At 42.9% G+C, this 18,033-nt stretch overlaps 1 protein-coding gene across 1 annotated transcript in view; it reads right to left on the minus strand.

Annotated features, from left to right (window-relative positions):
• The window catches only part of VPS13A (vacuolar protein sorting 13 homolog A), a 259,167-nt gene that overhangs the window by 155,571 nt on the left and 85,563 nt on the right, over window positions 1-18,033 (minus strand). The window contains 1 exon segment of the mRNA XM_038402638.2: window positions 5,803-5,941. Within this exon segment, the coding sequence (XP_038258566.1) occupies window positions 5,803-5,941 (139 nt within the window).

An 18,033-nucleotide genomic window follows, 5' to 3' on the forward strand; every position in this document is an offset into this window, starting at 1 on the left:
AGCATTTTCCAATAGCACATTAAGCAATACATCTAGACATCTGTCAACACACACCCCTTATATTAGAGAAGGTAAACTCAAAGAAATGTGTCTTGCACTTGGAGTGGAAAGTGGTAAGATTTGTGATGGACTGTAGTTCTCGGGCAAGTTCATTTGACAGTCTCAGACATATACACACACCCCGAAAACATTCTGCAGAACCAAGCAGCAATTGGGAGCTAGAAGGAATTTTACCATGTGGTCACTAAGAGAGACAGAGGAGCAGAAGACTGTGGGGAAATAGGAGTCTTCACTTCTCAATGGGGCCACTGTGATGACCATGAGGAAAATCACTTTAGCTGAGAGATGTAAAAATCACCATGAAGCCAGATGCTCAAAGGTGACCCATCAGAGCTGACAATATCACACCACTCTAGGTCTCAAAGCTGGGGTCCCTAACTGGAGGGCACAGTCTATTTATACCCTTTAGAAATCTGACTGACATTGGGTTAGAACATACAGGCCAACTTCCCATCGGGGTGGAAAGCTGAGATTGCAACCAAGTGAACTCTAAGAACTGAGAAACCCAACTTCTTTAGGTAGAGCAAGTATTCCAGATTGTCATGCACTTTAGCCTATCTATGATAGAGGGATACTTCACTGCCGGACCAGACTGAAAAAAAGCTTTCATTTTATAAGATAAATATATCTGATGAATGGCTTTCACCTGTTCAGTAAAATATTCCGAATAGCGAAAGAGCAATCTGTTTCCCCTTGGGTTAACCACTCAGCATCCACGCAGTAAAGAGAGGCTTCTGAGGATTTGGATGTAGAAAACATTTCTGATTCTGAGATTATGTGTCTCTGATCTGGGTAGGACAGAAAGCATTTGAGGGTCTGATAACCAGAGCTGCTTTGGCCAAGCAAGCACTATTTAAGAGCAATTTGATGTGGTTCTATGAATTGAGAACCACCGGGGAATTAAAGGTACGGGAGGGAAAACAAAGCAGGCTACCCTTCCATTGGAATAAGAACATATCCGTTATTGAAAGTGGACTGTGACACACTCTGGAACAGAGCTGGTAGCATTTCCTGTTCTGTATTGGGGCAAACAGATCTACTACAAGTGTTCACCAAATCTGGAATATCAAATTGATCACTTCAGTTTTGAGACCATTCATGATTCATTCTGAAGCATCTGTTGAGGTGGTCTGCGAGGCAATTCTGTATCACCAGAAGGTGTGAACCTTTGAGTGTCACTGAGTTCTGAATGCAAAAATTCCTAAGACTTACTGCTTCCTGGCAAAACCAGTCCCATCTGGTTATCCCACTTATTTAAACAGAGCATTCACAATGGTGTGGTCAATGAGAACTTATACCATACTGGCATTAACATGTAACAGGAAGCTTGGACAGGCCTCATAGACTGCGCTAAGTTTGAGTATATATATGTTTACAGCCAGCTCCTGATGCAACCACAGGGCTTGGAGATCCCCTAAGTGTGCTCCCCAGCCTCAGGACAATGTCTGTTCCAAGAGGGAAGGGAAGGTGAGAAGGGAACCTCGCTGCAGACATTGGACAGGTTCATCCACCAGTTCAAAGATGACACAACTCTGGCTGGTACATGAACCAGCGTGTCAAGTTGATGTTTTATTGGACAATAAATAGTCTTCAACCACCCTGTGTGAACCTCAGGTAGGCTGGTATGCCGACTAAGCTACCATGTGTCCTAAGAGTCTCAGGCAATTTCTTACAGTAGGGTAGTCAGCTATATGAAAACAAGCAAAGTCAAAAGCAGCATACCAATCATCGGGTTCTAGGGAAGGAATAATGGAAAGCAGGGAAACCATGCAAAACATTATTTTCTTGATAAATCTGTTTAAGTTTCACAGATCTAGGAGAGGCCACAGACCCCCTCTGGACATCAATATGAGGAAGGAAGAGTAAATCCCCTTTCCCCAGTGCCGTGGAAGTACTTCCACTATAGTTCCTAAATTGAGCAGAGTCTGTATCTCTCACTTGATAACAGACTCCTGAGATTGATTGGTCACTGAAAAGCAATGGGCAAGGGAAGAAGGGATGGAGAGAAACTGATCTGTTTTAACAGCAATTCAAGCACCAAGGAAGAGAGAGAGAGCTTATTCCTTAAGGGAGCAGTACAGCAAGCAAGATCCCAATGGATTGATACACTCGTTTCATCCAAAAAGTCAAACAGGCTGTTTTGAGGTGGGTGGTTGCTTAGATGAAGCAACAGCAGAAGGTGATCTCCTCCTCCAAGACTTATTTCTCCTTTTAATCTGATAAAGTTGTCTTGGGGGATAAAAGGCCTGCCTCTGCTCTACTGAGTACTATACTGTTTTCTCTTAGGAGCTGGCATGTAGATGCTAAAGGACCAGAATCCTTGAATCTGGAATCCTTGACAGAATGTAAAGCCTCCTACACTTTTTCAAACAAGAGTTACATCCCTCAAAGGGTAGGTCCTCAATAGTTTGTTGAATTTTCATAGGTATGCTGAAAGATTGCAATCAGGAGGAACTACACATGGTCACTGCCATTGCCACCATTATCCTGGTCACTGTGCAAGCTACATTTGCAGTTTGGAGGGATGTTCTCATGACCAGATGACCCTCAGCCTGGAACAACTCATTGGATTTCTCCAGTAATATAGCCAAGAATTTGGACATCACGTCCCAATAAATAAGAAAAATCATATATAATCAAAAGTCCTTGATTATTGGCTATATGAATTTGCAATCCTAATGTTGACTAAATCTGCCAACAAACTCAGTCCTGTTTTCTTTTTACTTTTTGTCCTTGGGAATAGATTTCATGAGGCCCTAGCACACTTTCATTAACTATCATAACCAAAGACCAACGGGTCAGAAGGGAGTAAAAGTGTTCAAGTTCTTTGAAGTAACCTGGTATCTATATTCAATTATTTTAACTATGGGAGGTAAAGATGAGGGTGTCTGTCAGAGCATCTCTGTAGGATCCAACATAGCTTTAATAATATGCAATGGCACCCTATCAGGTGCAGTAGTTTGGAGGATGTACACCAACTTGTGTGGATTCTCCTGAACTAGCTTCACCTGTATGTCCAAAGATGTAGCCACCCTCTTAACCACTTCCTGCTACATTTTATAGTCATCAGGTATTGGAAAGGAAGACTTCTGAACCAACACCTCATCTGGAGATAAAGCAGAATTCATGGGAAGGGGAGTGACTTCAGTGTGAGATAGCTGATTCTGAGCGTCCAGTTACATACTTTTTGGTAGGAATGACTCCTTCAAGGCAGCATGGTCTTGGGCCACAATGGGGGAGGCTGATCTTGAAGGGGGGGGGGGGTGGGGGCATCCACAGTCTTCCTACTGGAATACTTGGGGTAAGACCATAAGGCCAATTATGACATCCCCATAAAGTCTTCTCTCTAAACCTGTACCTATAGGCATACCTAAGGCATACATGAAAGCGTGTTTCTAAAGAAAGAGGGAAAACCCAGGACCTGTAATGTGTGTGAGGGGCATACAACCCAATCTCTGACTCTGAGTAGGAGGAGGAATAGCCTGTTGGACAACATGGTGCAGTTCTGGGCAGACTCACTGGGGACTGAATGTGGGATTGGTGTGTGGACATCAGTACCAAAGGAAACAACAAATGTTTACAAGCAATCAATACCAGCTGTCTGCCTGGAAACCGCATTGGTGGCTTTTTCGCAGTCAGTGCCAAGGTGAAAAATGGTGGTGGGTCCAGGGCTGCAATGGTATGTACTCACACTGGTTCCAAGAGTGGTCCTAGAATTTGCATAGCTGAAGGGGATGGTCCATGTCAGTTTATAGTAGTGGAGAGTACAGCACCAAGAAGCACAGGAGCTCCTTAGTCACCTCACATGTCTCTGGCATTGTCAACACCAACAAGGCTGACAGCACTCCACTGTGTGGCACTGCTGAAATGGAGGCGGGTTCCACAATTGAAAGGGTAGTTAGTGCTGGTCTCAACAATAGCAAGGATGGCACTGGAGTCAGCGACAACTATCCATCAGTATTGGTGAACACTGAGCTGGGTCTTGCACTCTAACCTTGATACCCAAGCAACTCTGTAAAGTATCAAATCAGGGGACAAGATTCTGAAACCTTTTTGGTGGCAGAGGAGGTATTCTTTGCGCTAGTTGTCTGAGGCTGCTTCCCAGTCTTCTGCCATTTGCTCATGGAACCCATAGAGGAGGGATATCATTTCCTTCGATGCTCAAATTGAGAAGGAGACTCAGACAAATCAAGAGACGCACTCCTAAAAGGTACCTCTGTCCTGACAGGTAGCCCTATAAAAAAATCTTCAGCTTTGGTGCACTGGGTACACACTCCTAATGTTAAATGGACATTTGCAATCACTTGAAGAAAAGCAGAAGACTGCCCATCCAGCACGTGCTAGACTTTTTTATTGGTATAGAATGAGGAGAGAACTAGCTTCTGAAGCCTGTGGTACAGAAGCAGGGACAATGCAACTTATCTTATTGTGAAAATACACTACCAAGATTCCAATGAGAAAGTCCTCAGCTCAAATACATTGCAATCAGATGTCGGTATCTGTCTAAAAAATGCACCAGCTGAAAGTGGCTAGACAAGTGAACTGAAACTTCCGCTTATAGCAAAGATAAACAGCTTGCTTTACTATTACCTCAACAGCTTTACATGCAGACGATTGGTGACCTCCTTCTCCCTCTAATGGGGCCCATAGTTGAGATGGCAAACTAGAATAGGCAGGTGGAGACTGTTTCTAAATGCAGAAGACTGCAAGGGAGCAGCATGAGAGGCTCAGAGCTCTGGTCTCTTCTGGAAGTGCGGAACAGTAAGTGCAGTGTACCGTGGAGCAAACTGCGTAATAAAGTGGCAGGGTCCTGAAGACAAGCAGAGAGATTCTCATCTACAAACAAACTGACCTGAACCCAAATTTAAATCTTTTAGGGGATTTTTCTCTGTAGCTTAGGAAAAGCAGGACATCTAAAAACTTCTTGTCACTGGTTGCCAAGATGCAGTTTTCACTTGGTTGTGTTCCTAAAGGGGGAACCCAAACCATAACGAAGTAAACTATAGATTTGTTCCCGACTCTTCACCTGCACAGCCAAGGTAAAACCGGAAGTTCTACTGACTAAAGAACATTATGTAATCAAGGCAAGAGACTCTGCGGAATGGAAAATCAGTTAATGGAGTTTGAGGTAGCTGGTTAAAAACTGCTCATTCGTTAAAAGGGCACTATCCAGTTAAATCTGGGTCAGAATTTTTGTTTTCTAAAAATTAACTATTTATATAACTTAAACCTAATAGAATTATTTCCATGATTTTGTTTTAACTGAACTACAAACAAGGTTTGTTTTGTTTTTTAAAATGAATTGCAACCCAAGCTTTGCACTAATTACTAGCACATTAAAACCTGAATGTGAATTTAAGGAAATAATTTTAAACAGAAGAAGTGAGAATAAACAATAGACAAACAAAAATTAATTGTTGTAGTGAAAAGTAAACTGGATTTCAAATATTATTTAATTTTTACAGAAGTAATATACTAGCAACCTAGGTAAGAATATTTTTAAAATTATATGAAAGTATTTGATAATTACGGGGTTAATGAAGCTAAACTTCACCAGGCAGTCACACTACAGACCCAGTATAGTAACATACATGAGCAAAACTTGTATTTTTTCTACAGTAGTAGAAAGTTGACTGTGATTTTCAAAAGTGTTGGGTACTTAACTCCTGTAAGCTCCTTTCCAAACCCAAGTCTTATTTAGTAAACTAACTATTTTTCTACAATTTAAAAAATTTAGCTTACCTGAGTTGGCTTGGGAGCAGACATGGTAGCAGGACCACTTTCTGGTTTAGGAATGCTGTCAATTAGCTCCAAGATACCCATCAGCTTTTGGTCAGAGATTTGAACAGAGAGCAAAGGCAGTTGTCCAAAAATTTTGAATCTGTTATATAAATAATTTCCATTATTTCAAATGGATGTATCAATTAAAATGCTGCATTCGTTTTCTTATTACTAACACCATACTTACTTGGCACCAAATTACAGAAACAGAAAAAAATACTAAATGTAAGATATATTCCAGTTATATTTGAGGAAAAGTTATTTAATCTATACAAAACTGTTGCTGAACTCATCTTCCAACAGATATCTGTGCAATTCTAAATTCTCTGCTGCTACCATGTTCTGTGAAAGGAAGACTCCAAATATCAATTTTAGGGGTACTTTACCCACTTCTGATTTCTCATGTCCCACAATCAGGAAATCCTCTCTGTTATTTACTTGTTTTATTGTATTATTTATAACATATCACTTAAATAGTATTATACTTACACAGTACTTTATGAAGTAAAACATTATCTATTATTTATCATTATCTCTATACCAAGGAGCGTGCAATCTAGCTCTCCAATCTAACAAAGCACGTAAGTGTTTTGTTGGATTGGGGCTCTAATATAGGCAAGAAACCTAAAACAGTATATGGGGCAACAGTTCAGGAAAAGCGGAGACAAAAGAATGCATGAAGAATTTCTAAAACAAGTCAAAGTTAAGCAGATGTTGGAACACAGGAAACGGGACTTTTCCAAACACAGGCCTTGATCCTGCAAAGTCTTACACACATTTAACTTTAGGTACTGCAAGTAGACTGATTTGAAGTCCTGTGGTATACCTAAGTCTTCGCAGGATTAGGACCATAAGGACAAGCATAATTAGGTGTGAACCAGAGACTAAGAAAGCAGTTTGAAATCAAAGATTTTCAACTCTTATGATCTACATCTATGAGCTACATCTGCTTCTCAGATTAAATATAGAACTGCAACAACCATGTCTCTCTATTTTTGGACAAGCCAATCTCTCTAAACTGTACTGAAATTTCAAATTGAATCACCGGGTTTCTAAGTCTGACCAAGTCATAGATTTCTATCTGTAGTAAGGACTTTTAAGAGTTCTTCTTCAGTACTGTCCATAGTTTCAATATTTCTATAGAGACATTTCAAACTGCCTTTTTGTCTCTTCTATTTTTGCTTTGTCCCTTGGGAACTGGCAAAGTCCATGATCACTACCTGACCTGAAAGTATTTGCCCATCTATTGCCTAGGTGATCTGCAATCCAAGATTCTTAATAGTTATCATTGCTCCTGGATTTAAAAGGTTAGAAGAAGCAGTCAGAACCTTTTTAGCTTTTGGCTTAAAAATAAATTGTGCCTTTCCTTGGAAACGAAGACTGATGCAGTCTTTGTTACCATTAGCTACTATGACGTGCTTTAACTATGAGCCCCCCATCTGCGTCTGTATTCAGCAAGTATACTATATACAGCTTTTATTTTATAGGTTTTTGGAATACATTGAAGGTTTGAGATGACACATTGCTCAGAGTGTTCGTACACAGAAGGTAAAATGACTGATAGGCAGCTGATGAAGCATCAGAAAAGAGGGCAATGAATAACAGCTGCAGCAGCAGAAATTCTTGTAGGAACAGCAGATTGAAGGGGACAAGAAAGGGAAATGGACCAGCAGCCTTACAGTGGAGAATCAGTAGAAGACATACCCACAGAAGCAGATTAACCAGAACTGCGAATGGCCAAGAGATCTGGGGTACAGAAAGACCCTGGATCTTGTGGATGAAGAAAAGCTGTTGCAGAGCTGCCTAAGCTCTGCATTAGGGCTTAGAATTGAGGCAATGTGCTGATACCAACTAGGCAGGCACTTTGCCATGGATGCAAACCTCATAGTTGTAAACTCCCTGCTCAAGGTAGGCCATCATCTCAGCATCCCTGAAGAGAGAGGTTTAGATCCCTGGGAGGAATCTGCTCTCTTACGGGGAGGGGGGGCGGCCTTTAAGAAAATGGATAACCATTGTGACATTGCACTCCATATGATTTTATGAAAATATGCTAATAAATGTGAATATTATGTAACTGGAATATGCTTCATGCAAAGGGTCTCTTGTAAGGTATCATTACACAGCATATAACCTACTGAGTGTGGTCATCCTATTTGTATGCATGTATCATTCTTGTATCTGAAACTAGAAATATGAAATATAACTCTGAGGTCCTACTGTAATTATGCAAAGTGTGGACCATTAACGGTGGTTTGGAATCTTGATGGCTCCCATTAACCAGGACAATTAACTGCGGATGACTCTGTTTACTTGCCAGCCTTCCTGTGAGTCAGGCCAGGGAGAATGAAGGCTTGGGGTCTCACAGGACATGTGGCCATGTCACTTGGTATTGGAAACCATCTTAAACCTGGCGCTTTTCCATTTAGAAGGAGGGGTGGGGACCCAGAGAGATAAAAGATTCCCGCCTTGTGCCAAAGCTATAAACGGAGGTGGAACAGAACAAAGGGAGCTGCAGTCATGAGAAATCCCCTCACTACGACCTGAACTGAAACAAGGATTGTACCGGGGAAAGGACTGGGCCCAGACAAGGAAGGCATCTAGTCTGTGAAAGAAGGTGAGATTTACCCGCATTTAGTTTCCTACTGTATTAGGCTTAGACTTGCGTGTTTTTGTTGTATTTTGCTTGGTAATTTACTTTGTTCTGTTATTATTTGGAACCACGCAAATCCTATTTTTTATACTTAATAAAATCACTTTTTTCTTATTAATTGACCTAAAGTAATTAATACCTGGGGGAGCAAACAGCTGTGCATATCTCTATCAGCGTTATAGAGGGCAAACAATTTATGAGTTTACCCTGTATAAGCTTTATACAGAGTAAAATGGATTTATTTTGGGTTTGGAACCCACTGGGAACTGGATATCTGGGTGCTGAAGACAGGAGCACTTTCTAAGCCATTTTCAGTTAAGTCTTCAGTTTTGGGTCTGTATTGGAACAGACTGGCATGTCTGGCTCAAGAAGTCAGGGTTCTGAAGTCCCAAGCTGCCAGGGAAAGCAGGCTCAGAGGTACTCTCAGCACATCAGGTGGCAGTCCCAAGGGGGGGTCTCTGTGACCCAACCCATCACAACCATCTCATGCAAAAAGACAGACCTGGTGTCAACTTTGGCATGGAAGGCTGAAATGGCCGCTAGATGTACCTTTACTGAAGAAAGAGCCACACCATATTATTTCAGAAGCAGAAGGTACTCCAATGAGTTGCAATGAGGACTGCATAGATAGAATTCCATGTTGGGAGGACCAAATGGAGAATCACTTCCATTTTGCAAAATAAGTGGTCCTGGTAGAGGGTTTTCTACTGCCCAGCAGGACTCTACAGACTCCAAGCAAGCTTGCTCCTCAGGATTCAGAGATGGAGCTTACAGGCTGTCAGATGAAGAGACCAAGGTTCAGGTGGAGCAGCTGACCATGGTTTTGAGAGATCAGGTCCGGGTATAGTGGAAGCAGGAGCAGGGTCTCCACCCAAAGGCCTATGAGGGTGGTGAACCAATGTTGCTTGGGCCCTGAGAATGATCAGCGCCCGATTCTACTTGATCTTCATCAGAACCTTGTGACTCATCAGAATAGGTGGAAAGATTTAATAGGTGTCCATAAGAGACCATGGGGCTGTGGCCTCACAGGGAGCAGAACAAGTGGAATTTCCTGTTGTCACAAGTAGCCAACACATCTGTAAGGGGAATACCCCACCATTGGAATGTCCCTTGCCATGTCAAGATGAAGGGACTACTCCTGGTCAGAGGAGAAAATCCTGCTGAGGTGATCCACCAGCTGGTTCTCCACTCCCAGAAGGTATGACACTTCTAGATGAATGTGTTATGCAGAACTCCCACAGTTGGATTGCTTCCTGACATAAGGGGGAAGCATGCACTCCGCCCTGCCTGTTCATGTAGAACATGGCAGTCTTATTGTCATGAGAACCTAAACGACCTTTTTCATAAAGTGGAGCAAGAATGCTTGGCAGGTGAGACAGAATGCCCTGAGCTCTCTGACACTGATATGAAGAAAAGCTCTTCTTGAGGCCATAGACCGAGTCCTAAGGGACCCTGTGTGGGCTTCCCAGTGGAGCGCTGATGCATTGGAGGCTAGAGATATATCAACGGTTGAGGCTGTGAAAAGTGTTCTCATGCAAAGACCTCACGGTGGTTCAGCCACCACATCAGTGAGCCAGAAATGATGATGCCGTGAAGGCGAGTATACTGTGGCCAGCCAGGTGTTTATGTGTTCTACTAAGTACATGCACAATAGCATGTGGCCCAGAAGACTCAAACACTTCCAAGCTGCCATGACTGAATGTGTCCGAAGGGACCTTATCAGGACCATGATTGCCTGAAACCAATCTTCCAGAAGCAGGACCCTTGCCTGCGTGGCATCAAGATTGGCATCAATGAACTTCATCTGTTGCACAGGGATAAGTGTAGATTTCTGGGCATTTATCAGTAGGCCTAATGCCCCTAAGGTCAATTGGATAAGATGGATGTTGGGTTCCACACGAGCTCTGGACCGGCCTCTGACAAGCCACTCGTTGAGGTACAGGAATAAGTCTATTGCCCCTTTTCAAATGAAAGCGTCCACCACCACCATACATTTAGTTGAAACCCATGGGGCGGCCAACAGGCCAAATGGAAGTTCTGTGAACTGGTAATGCGTGACAAATCTTGGGAACCTTCTTTGGCTATGGAAAATTGATATGTGGAAGTAGGTGTCCTTTAAATCGAGCGGGGCATACCAATCTCCTGGATCCAGTGACAGAATGATGGAATTCGAAGAAACCGTGCAGGATTTAAGTTCTTGAGATAGCAGTTGAGACAACAGAGGTCTAGGATAGGTCTGAAACCATCTTTGGCTTTCAGGATTAAGTAGTAACGGGAATAGAACCCCTTTCCTCTTAAATGATGCAGAGCCTCTTCTATGTCTCCCACCTGAAGGGGGGATTGGATTTCTTGTTACAATTGCTCATCAGAAGGGTCCCTGAAGAGGGATGAGGTGAAGGGGTGGGAAGGTAGGATAGAAAAAACTGGACGGTGTATCCCACTTCTATTATGTTGAGTACGCAACAGTCCAAAGTAATGTGGGTGCAGGCATTGAAGAAGTGGGAGAGTCAGCTGGAAAACAGAGGGGTAACTGGATCCGGTATTGTGGGGACTGAGATTTTGACCTTGAACATCTTGCCAAAATGAGTGCTTTGAGTTCCCCAAGTGTCTGGGTGCCGTCTGCATCGGCCCTGTTGAGGTCAGTAGATGAGGTCTACGCCTGAACTCCCTCCTCTTCCTCCTTTGCAGGACCTTTTTGGCTAGCTAGGCAAAGTAACAGCCAGTCTGTTGGGGCCTGTCATGTTTCCTGAATATCACTGGGGTATATAGTCCCAGAGATTTCAGGGTCACCTTGGAGTCCTTAAGATCATGGAGTCCGGTGTCTCTTTGCTCTGAAAAGAGTGAAGACTCTTCAAAAGGGGAGATCCTGGAGGGTTTGTTGTACCTCCTGGGGAAACCTGACGACTGCAACCACACGCTTCTGCACCTGGTCACTGCCATTGCCATTGATCTGGCTGCAGAATCAGCTGCACTCAGGGCCGCCTGCAAGGTGGCCCTCATCACTGTTTTCCCCTCCTCAATCAGTGAGGAGGACTCCTATCTGGCATCCTGGAGGAACAAGTCCTTAAATTTTTGCATAGACTCCCACATATTAAAGTCATATTAGCCTAAAAAAAAAAAAACCTGTGATGAAGCTACTATAGGGGGTTTTCCCCTAGAGGGCAGCATTCGTAGGGAATAGTTCTCTGCTGTTCTGAGGTACAGACGGTGCAAAGTCCTGAACCTCTTGGGATGCAGGAACTGGTAGCAAAAAACCAGGGGCATTTGCAGCATCCAGAGACCTGAAGTAGACAACGCTGCAAACTGACTGGCACACTGTCTGCCAATGGCAATGCCTCTAGTGCCAGAGTCAGCAGGGCCTGTGAAGGTACTAGGTATTGGCTGTTGCGGTGATGGAGAGAAAGAACGGCCCAACAGGGATCTCACTCTATCCCGGTCCCCATACCCGGTTGCCTTTGGCATCAGTTCTTTTGCTATTTCTGGTGTTACTTCTTGGGTACTGTGGATGAAGATCAGTACCAAACACTCACGACCAGTGGGGGGAGTGCTGTGCACCGAAGCTGAAGTGCTTGGTGCTGAGTCTCAACATGGTTCTGAAGCAGGTCTTAGGGCTGGCCTCCATGAGAAGGACCTTCAACCTCTCTTCCTGGTCCTCCTTGGTGTGGGGTTTGAAGTCCCTGCAGATCTGGCAGTGGTCTTTTCTGTGAGGTTCCCCCAAGCCCTTGAGACAACTCGAGTCCAAGTTGCACAATGGCATCAACTTGACACAGGAAGCACAGGGCTTGAAGCCCACTGACCAAGGCATGCCCCAGCATGAACCTCACTGAGCGTGGAGATGTTCAACAACTATCTAACACACCTCACTACACTAACTATATACACTTATAAAGAAGAGAAAACCACTAGGAAAAGTGCCTGAGCAATAAAAGTAATTCCAGTAACCATAATGGGCAGTAAGAAGGAACTGAAGGGGTATGGGTCAGCAGGGCCCTTTATAGTGGCTCTATGTGTACATGGCACCAGAGGGTGTGGGAGCCAACCCAACGGGTATCACTAGGGGAAAAAATTCCAGCAACTATGCTCAGGGCACGCACGCACCTACACTAGAATGGACATGTACAAGCTCTCAAAGAGGAACATCTGTTCCTTGACCCACAGTAATAGAGGCATACATGTGGTTGGTATGCTACTTCCAGGTGAAATTCAATGGGCTGGTTCCCATCTACAAAGGTTAAAAATGCACATAATTCAGTTCTCAGACACTGCGTCTTCATCTCTGAATCATCAACCACTTGAATTTGTCTGGAATGCTTCAGCTCTTTCTTGTCAGGTTGAAATTCAAAGTAAATAAAGATAGGATATACTTAATAGCAGGTTTTTACCTCTGGTTTCACTCTTATCTCAGAGATAGCATTCTTTCTAAATATGGACAGACTTGGATAAGACCTCTCTTTATATAAGCTTTTATTTAACTGTAGACAGTGGAACTTGCAGCATTCAACCCACTCCCTATACTTTCCACATTTGATTTCAAAGTTCTGGTGAGGAAAAATGATTTCATTAAGAACAGGAGTACCCTGTGGCACCTTAGAGACTAACAAATTTATTTGAGCATAAGCTTTCGTGAAACAATATTTCTCAATCTATAAAGATGGAAACTACACACACATTTTGGTTATAAGTGACTTCTAAATGTGTATAATAAATAACCAGATTCACTATAACTGGATTTTAAAACAAATACATTTTACTGTAGAGATCAGCGTATTATAGCAAATACACAACACTTTAGATGCACAGAAATGTAGAGCTGGATAGGACCTCAAGCAGGAGGCAGGACCACGTACACCTACACCATCTTTGACAAGTGATTTGTCATAAAAACCTCCAATAGTGGGGATTCAACAACTTTCCTTGGAAGCTTATTCCCATGCACAACTGTCCTTAGAATTACAAATTATTTCCGAATTTCTAATATAGATCTCTTTTGCAGATTAGGCACCTTACTTCTTGTCCTACCTTCAGTGGACATGGAGAACAATCAATCCCTGTCCTCTGCATGTAACCCTTTTGGAGATGTGCTCTTGAAATACCATACTGAGCCTGTAGGGGACTCACCCCGGACTAGGGCAGCAATGGCTACAGATGCTCTGAACTCCATTTCCCATACTGCTTATTATCCAGGGTGCAGATAGTGTTGCTAGCTAGTTTTACAAGAACCAATCATAAGCAGAACTTAGAGACAAAGGGTTTGGTTTTGGTATTGGGAGTGTAGCAGGAACAGAAGCATCACAGCCAGGGAGGATTAGTCTACCCTACACGTTCCTACCCAAGAGAAGACTCAGTCCTTTTGGAATTTCTGGGACCTTGAACAGTGTCATCTCAGCAGAGACCAGAAACCCTATAGGCTCTGAAGAGTCAAGGTTAGGCTACCAAAAGCCAGCCTAACTGCACACTGGAATCCAAACTAGAGAGCTACAAGGAAAATCTTATCATTCTTGGTGTAAATAATTTGTAAGAACATCCCTTTGTATTCATTTTGCTATTTTGTTTTAAGCCTTCCACTGACTTCAGAGATGCACTACCCATCAACGACTGAGCTTAAACTCACCATTTGCATAAGCAGGTGCTGGGAGGGAGCACAGGGTTGGTTGTACATTTGGGAGGGATAGAGTTTATGTATTGTAGTTTTTGTCTTTTATTATCTTGATCCCTTATCCCATTGACCCCTATCCTAGGTTTCCCGTTCCTAATAAATCCCCAGTTATTTTTTCAATAGCCCGGGAATTGTGATAACTATTTTATTTTTTATGCTCTGACTGACACTCTTCTATAAAAGATTGCTTGTTAAATATTTCCCCAAGGGACAAGCCCTCTGTTCTCTGCATTAGGATGGGTTTCCTTGGGTGCAAGTACCAGTGCCTTTAGAGGTGAACCCGGGACCCATAACCCTGAAGTGAAAAGGGAGAAGGCTGCAGCCACGCTTCAGGGCTGGGCTACATTGATAACAATCCTTAACATATGTCAAGGTTCCTTCCCCACTCTGAACTCTAGGGTACAGATGTGGGGACCTGCATGGAAAACCTCCTAAGCTTACTTTTACCAGCTTAGGTTAAAACTTTCCCAAGGTACAAACTATTTTACCTTTTGCCCTTGAACTTCCACTGCCACCATGAAATGTCTAACCGAGTTTTTTTTTTTATTATGAAAGAGCTGTTTGGAAACGTCTTTCCCCCCCAAAATCCTCACCAAAACCTTGCACCCCCCTTCCTGGGGAAGGTTTGGTAAAAAAAACACCTCACCAATTTGCACAGGTGACCACATACCCAAACCCTTGGATCTTAAGAAAATGAAAAAGCATTCAGTTTCTTAAAAGAAGAATTTTAATAGAAGAAAAGGTAAAAAGAATCACCTCTGTAAAATCAGAATGGTAAATACCTTATAGGGTAATAAGATTCAAAACATAGAGAATCCCTCTAGGCAAAACTTTAAGTTACAAAAAGACACAAAAACAGGAATATCCATTCTATTCAGCACAGCTTATTTTCTCAGCCATTTAAAGAAATCATAATCTAATGCATATCGAGCTAGATTACTTACTAAATTCTAAGACTCCATTCCTGTTCTGACCCCGGCAAAAGCCTCACCCAGACAGATCCAGACCCTTTGTTTCTCCCCCCGCCTCCAGCTCTGAAAGTATCTTGTCTCCTCACTGGTCATTTTGTTGAGGTGCCAGTGAGGTTAACCTAGCTTCTTAACTCTTTACAGGTGAAAGGGCTTTTCCTCTGGCCAGGAGGGATTTTAAAGGTGTTTACCCTTCCCTTTATATTTATGACAACATATTTGAAGACTATCATCAGGTCCCTTCTGAGTCTTCTTCCCTCAAGATTCACCATGCCCAGTTTTTAAACAACCTTTCCTCATATTCCACAGGTTTCTAAACCTTTTATCATTTTGGCTGCTCTCCTCTGGATTCTCTACAGTTTGTCCACATCTTTCTTAAAGCATAGTTCCCAGAACAAAACAACACTCCAGTTGAGACATCCCCAAGTCTGAGCAGAGCAGGACAATTACCTCCCATACAACACTCCTGTTACTACACACAAGAACGACAGTCATCTTTTTCGCACCTGTACCATACTGCTGGATCATATTCAATTTGTGATTCACTATAGCCCACAGATCCTTTTCAGCAATACTACTACCTAAGCCTGTTATTCACATTTTGTAGTTGTGCATTTATTTTTTCCTTCCCAAGTGTAGCACTTTACACTTGTCGTTTGAATTTTATCTTACAGAATTCAAACCATTTCTCCAATTTATCAAGATCCTTTTGGATTTTAATCCTGTCCTCCAAAGTGCTTGCAACCCCTTCCAGCTTGGTGTCATCTGCAAATTTTAGTCATACTCTCCACTCCATTACCCAAGTCATTAATGAAAAAATTGATTAGAACTGGACCAAGGACAGACCCCAGCAGGCCCCCCCTATATACATCATCCCAGTTGGGCAGGGAGCCTTTGATAACTTCTGAGTATGGTCTCTTGACCACTTCTTCACCCACCTAATAGTTGTATCATCTAGACCACATTTCCCTAGTTTACCTATAAGAATATCATGGGGACTGTGTCAAAAGCTTTACTAAAATCAAGATAAATCACATGTAAAGCTGCCCCCTATCCAGTTGGCCAGTGACCCTGTCAAAGAAGTAAGGTAGGTTGGTTTAATATAAAATTTGTTCTTGACAAATCTTACGTGCTATTAAAGGCAAGATGCCAATTACACAGGACAGAAATCTAAGATTTGTAAATACAAGACAAAGATTTCTTCTAAGAGACAATTGGTAAAATACAACATGACCTTCCCCCTCCCCTCATCTTGACTTCTCTTCCCTGCCACAATTCTCTCCTCTTTCTCCGTATTCACAGATACAGAAGTTGCCCATCTGCTGTTCTCCTCTAACCCCTCCAACTTGCCCCAGTGAGTCAGTGACCCTATCCTATCCCATCCCATCTCCTGATCTACCTCATGCCCACTCATCTCCCCCTTACTCTTCTCCTTAGTTTCTCACTATCCTGTCTTTCCCCTCACAATACAAGCATGCTTTTGTCTCTCCCATCTTAAAAAAAACGTATCCTTGGCCCCACTTGTCTCTCCAACTACCACCATCCCAAATCTCCATTCTCCCTTTCATCTCTAAGCTCACTGAATGCGTTGTTTACAATGAATGTCTAGAATTCCTCTTCTTCAGTTCCATCTTGGATCCTCTCCAATTTGGCTTCTGTTTCTCCTCCTACCTATCTATTCATTCTCACCATCCCCAATGCAGCTCTCTCTTTTCTCCCTCCACACCTTATTCTCTGGGTATTCTTATTCACAAACAAATTCAACCATCATCTCTGTGCTCATGACTCCTGGCTACTACCTTTCTACTCCTGTTTCCTTCTGTCCTAATTCAAGTCTCAGCCTGTCTCTGACATCTTGTGGATGTTTAGCAGTCACTATGGCTCTTCCCCCCCAACCCCTCAAACCTTCCCCACTACCATCTTTCTTGGTCATTGTGGCCACCACCATCTTGCCTGTCGCTTAGGCCTGTAACCTGGGAATCATCATCATCAGCAGGAGAGCGGGGGGTGGGGGGGTGAATCTTTTGTAGTGATAATCAAGGCGGGCCATTTCCAGCAGTTGATAAGAATGTCTGAGGAACGATGGGGAGTGTGGGGGGGAAATAAACATGGGGAAATAGTTTTACTTTGTGTAATGACTCATCCACTCCCAGTATTTATTCAAGCCTAAGTTAATTGTATCCAGTTTGCAAATTAATTCCAATTCAGCAATCTCTCATTGGAGTCTGTTTTTGAAGTTTTTTTTGTTGAAGAATGGCAACTTTTAGGTCTGTAATCGAGTGACCAAAGAGACTGAAGTGTTCTCCGACTGGCTTTTGAATGTTATAATTCTTGACATCTGATTTGTGTCCATTTATTCTTTTACATAGAGACTGTCCAGTTTGACCAATGTACATGGCAGAGGGGCATTGCTGGCACATATCACATTGGTAGATGTGCAGGTGAATGAGCCTCTGATAGTGTGACTGATGTGATTAGGACGGATGATGGACCCTGAATAGATATGTGGACACAGTTGGCAATGGGCTTTGTTGCAAGGATAGGTTCCTGGGTTAGTGGTTATGTTGTGTGGTTGCTGGCGAGTATTTGCTTCAGGTTGGAGGGCTGTCTGCAAGCAAGGACTGGCCTGTCTCCCAAGATCTGTGAGAGTGATGGGTCGTCCTTCGAAATAGGTTGTAGATCCTTGATGATATGGTGGAGAGGTTTTAGTTGGGGGCTGAAGGTGATGGCTAGTGGCATTCTATTATTTTCTTTGTTGGGCCTGTCCTGTAGTAGGTGACTTCTGGGTACTCTTCTGGCTCTGTCAATCTGTTTCTTCACTTCAGCAGGTGGGTATTGTAGTTGTAAGATGCAACCGCATTTGCTCCAACCCCTCAGAGACAAACACCTACAAGATCTCAATCAAGCATAGCTCACCT

The sequence above is a fragment of the Dermochelys coriacea genome, chromosome 5, assembly GCF_009764565.3.
Source record: "Dermochelys coriacea isolate rDerCor1 chromosome 5, rDerCor1.pri.v4, whole genome shotgun sequence".
NCBI lineage: Eukaryota > Metazoa > Chordata > Testudines > Dermochelyidae > Dermochelys > Dermochelys coriacea.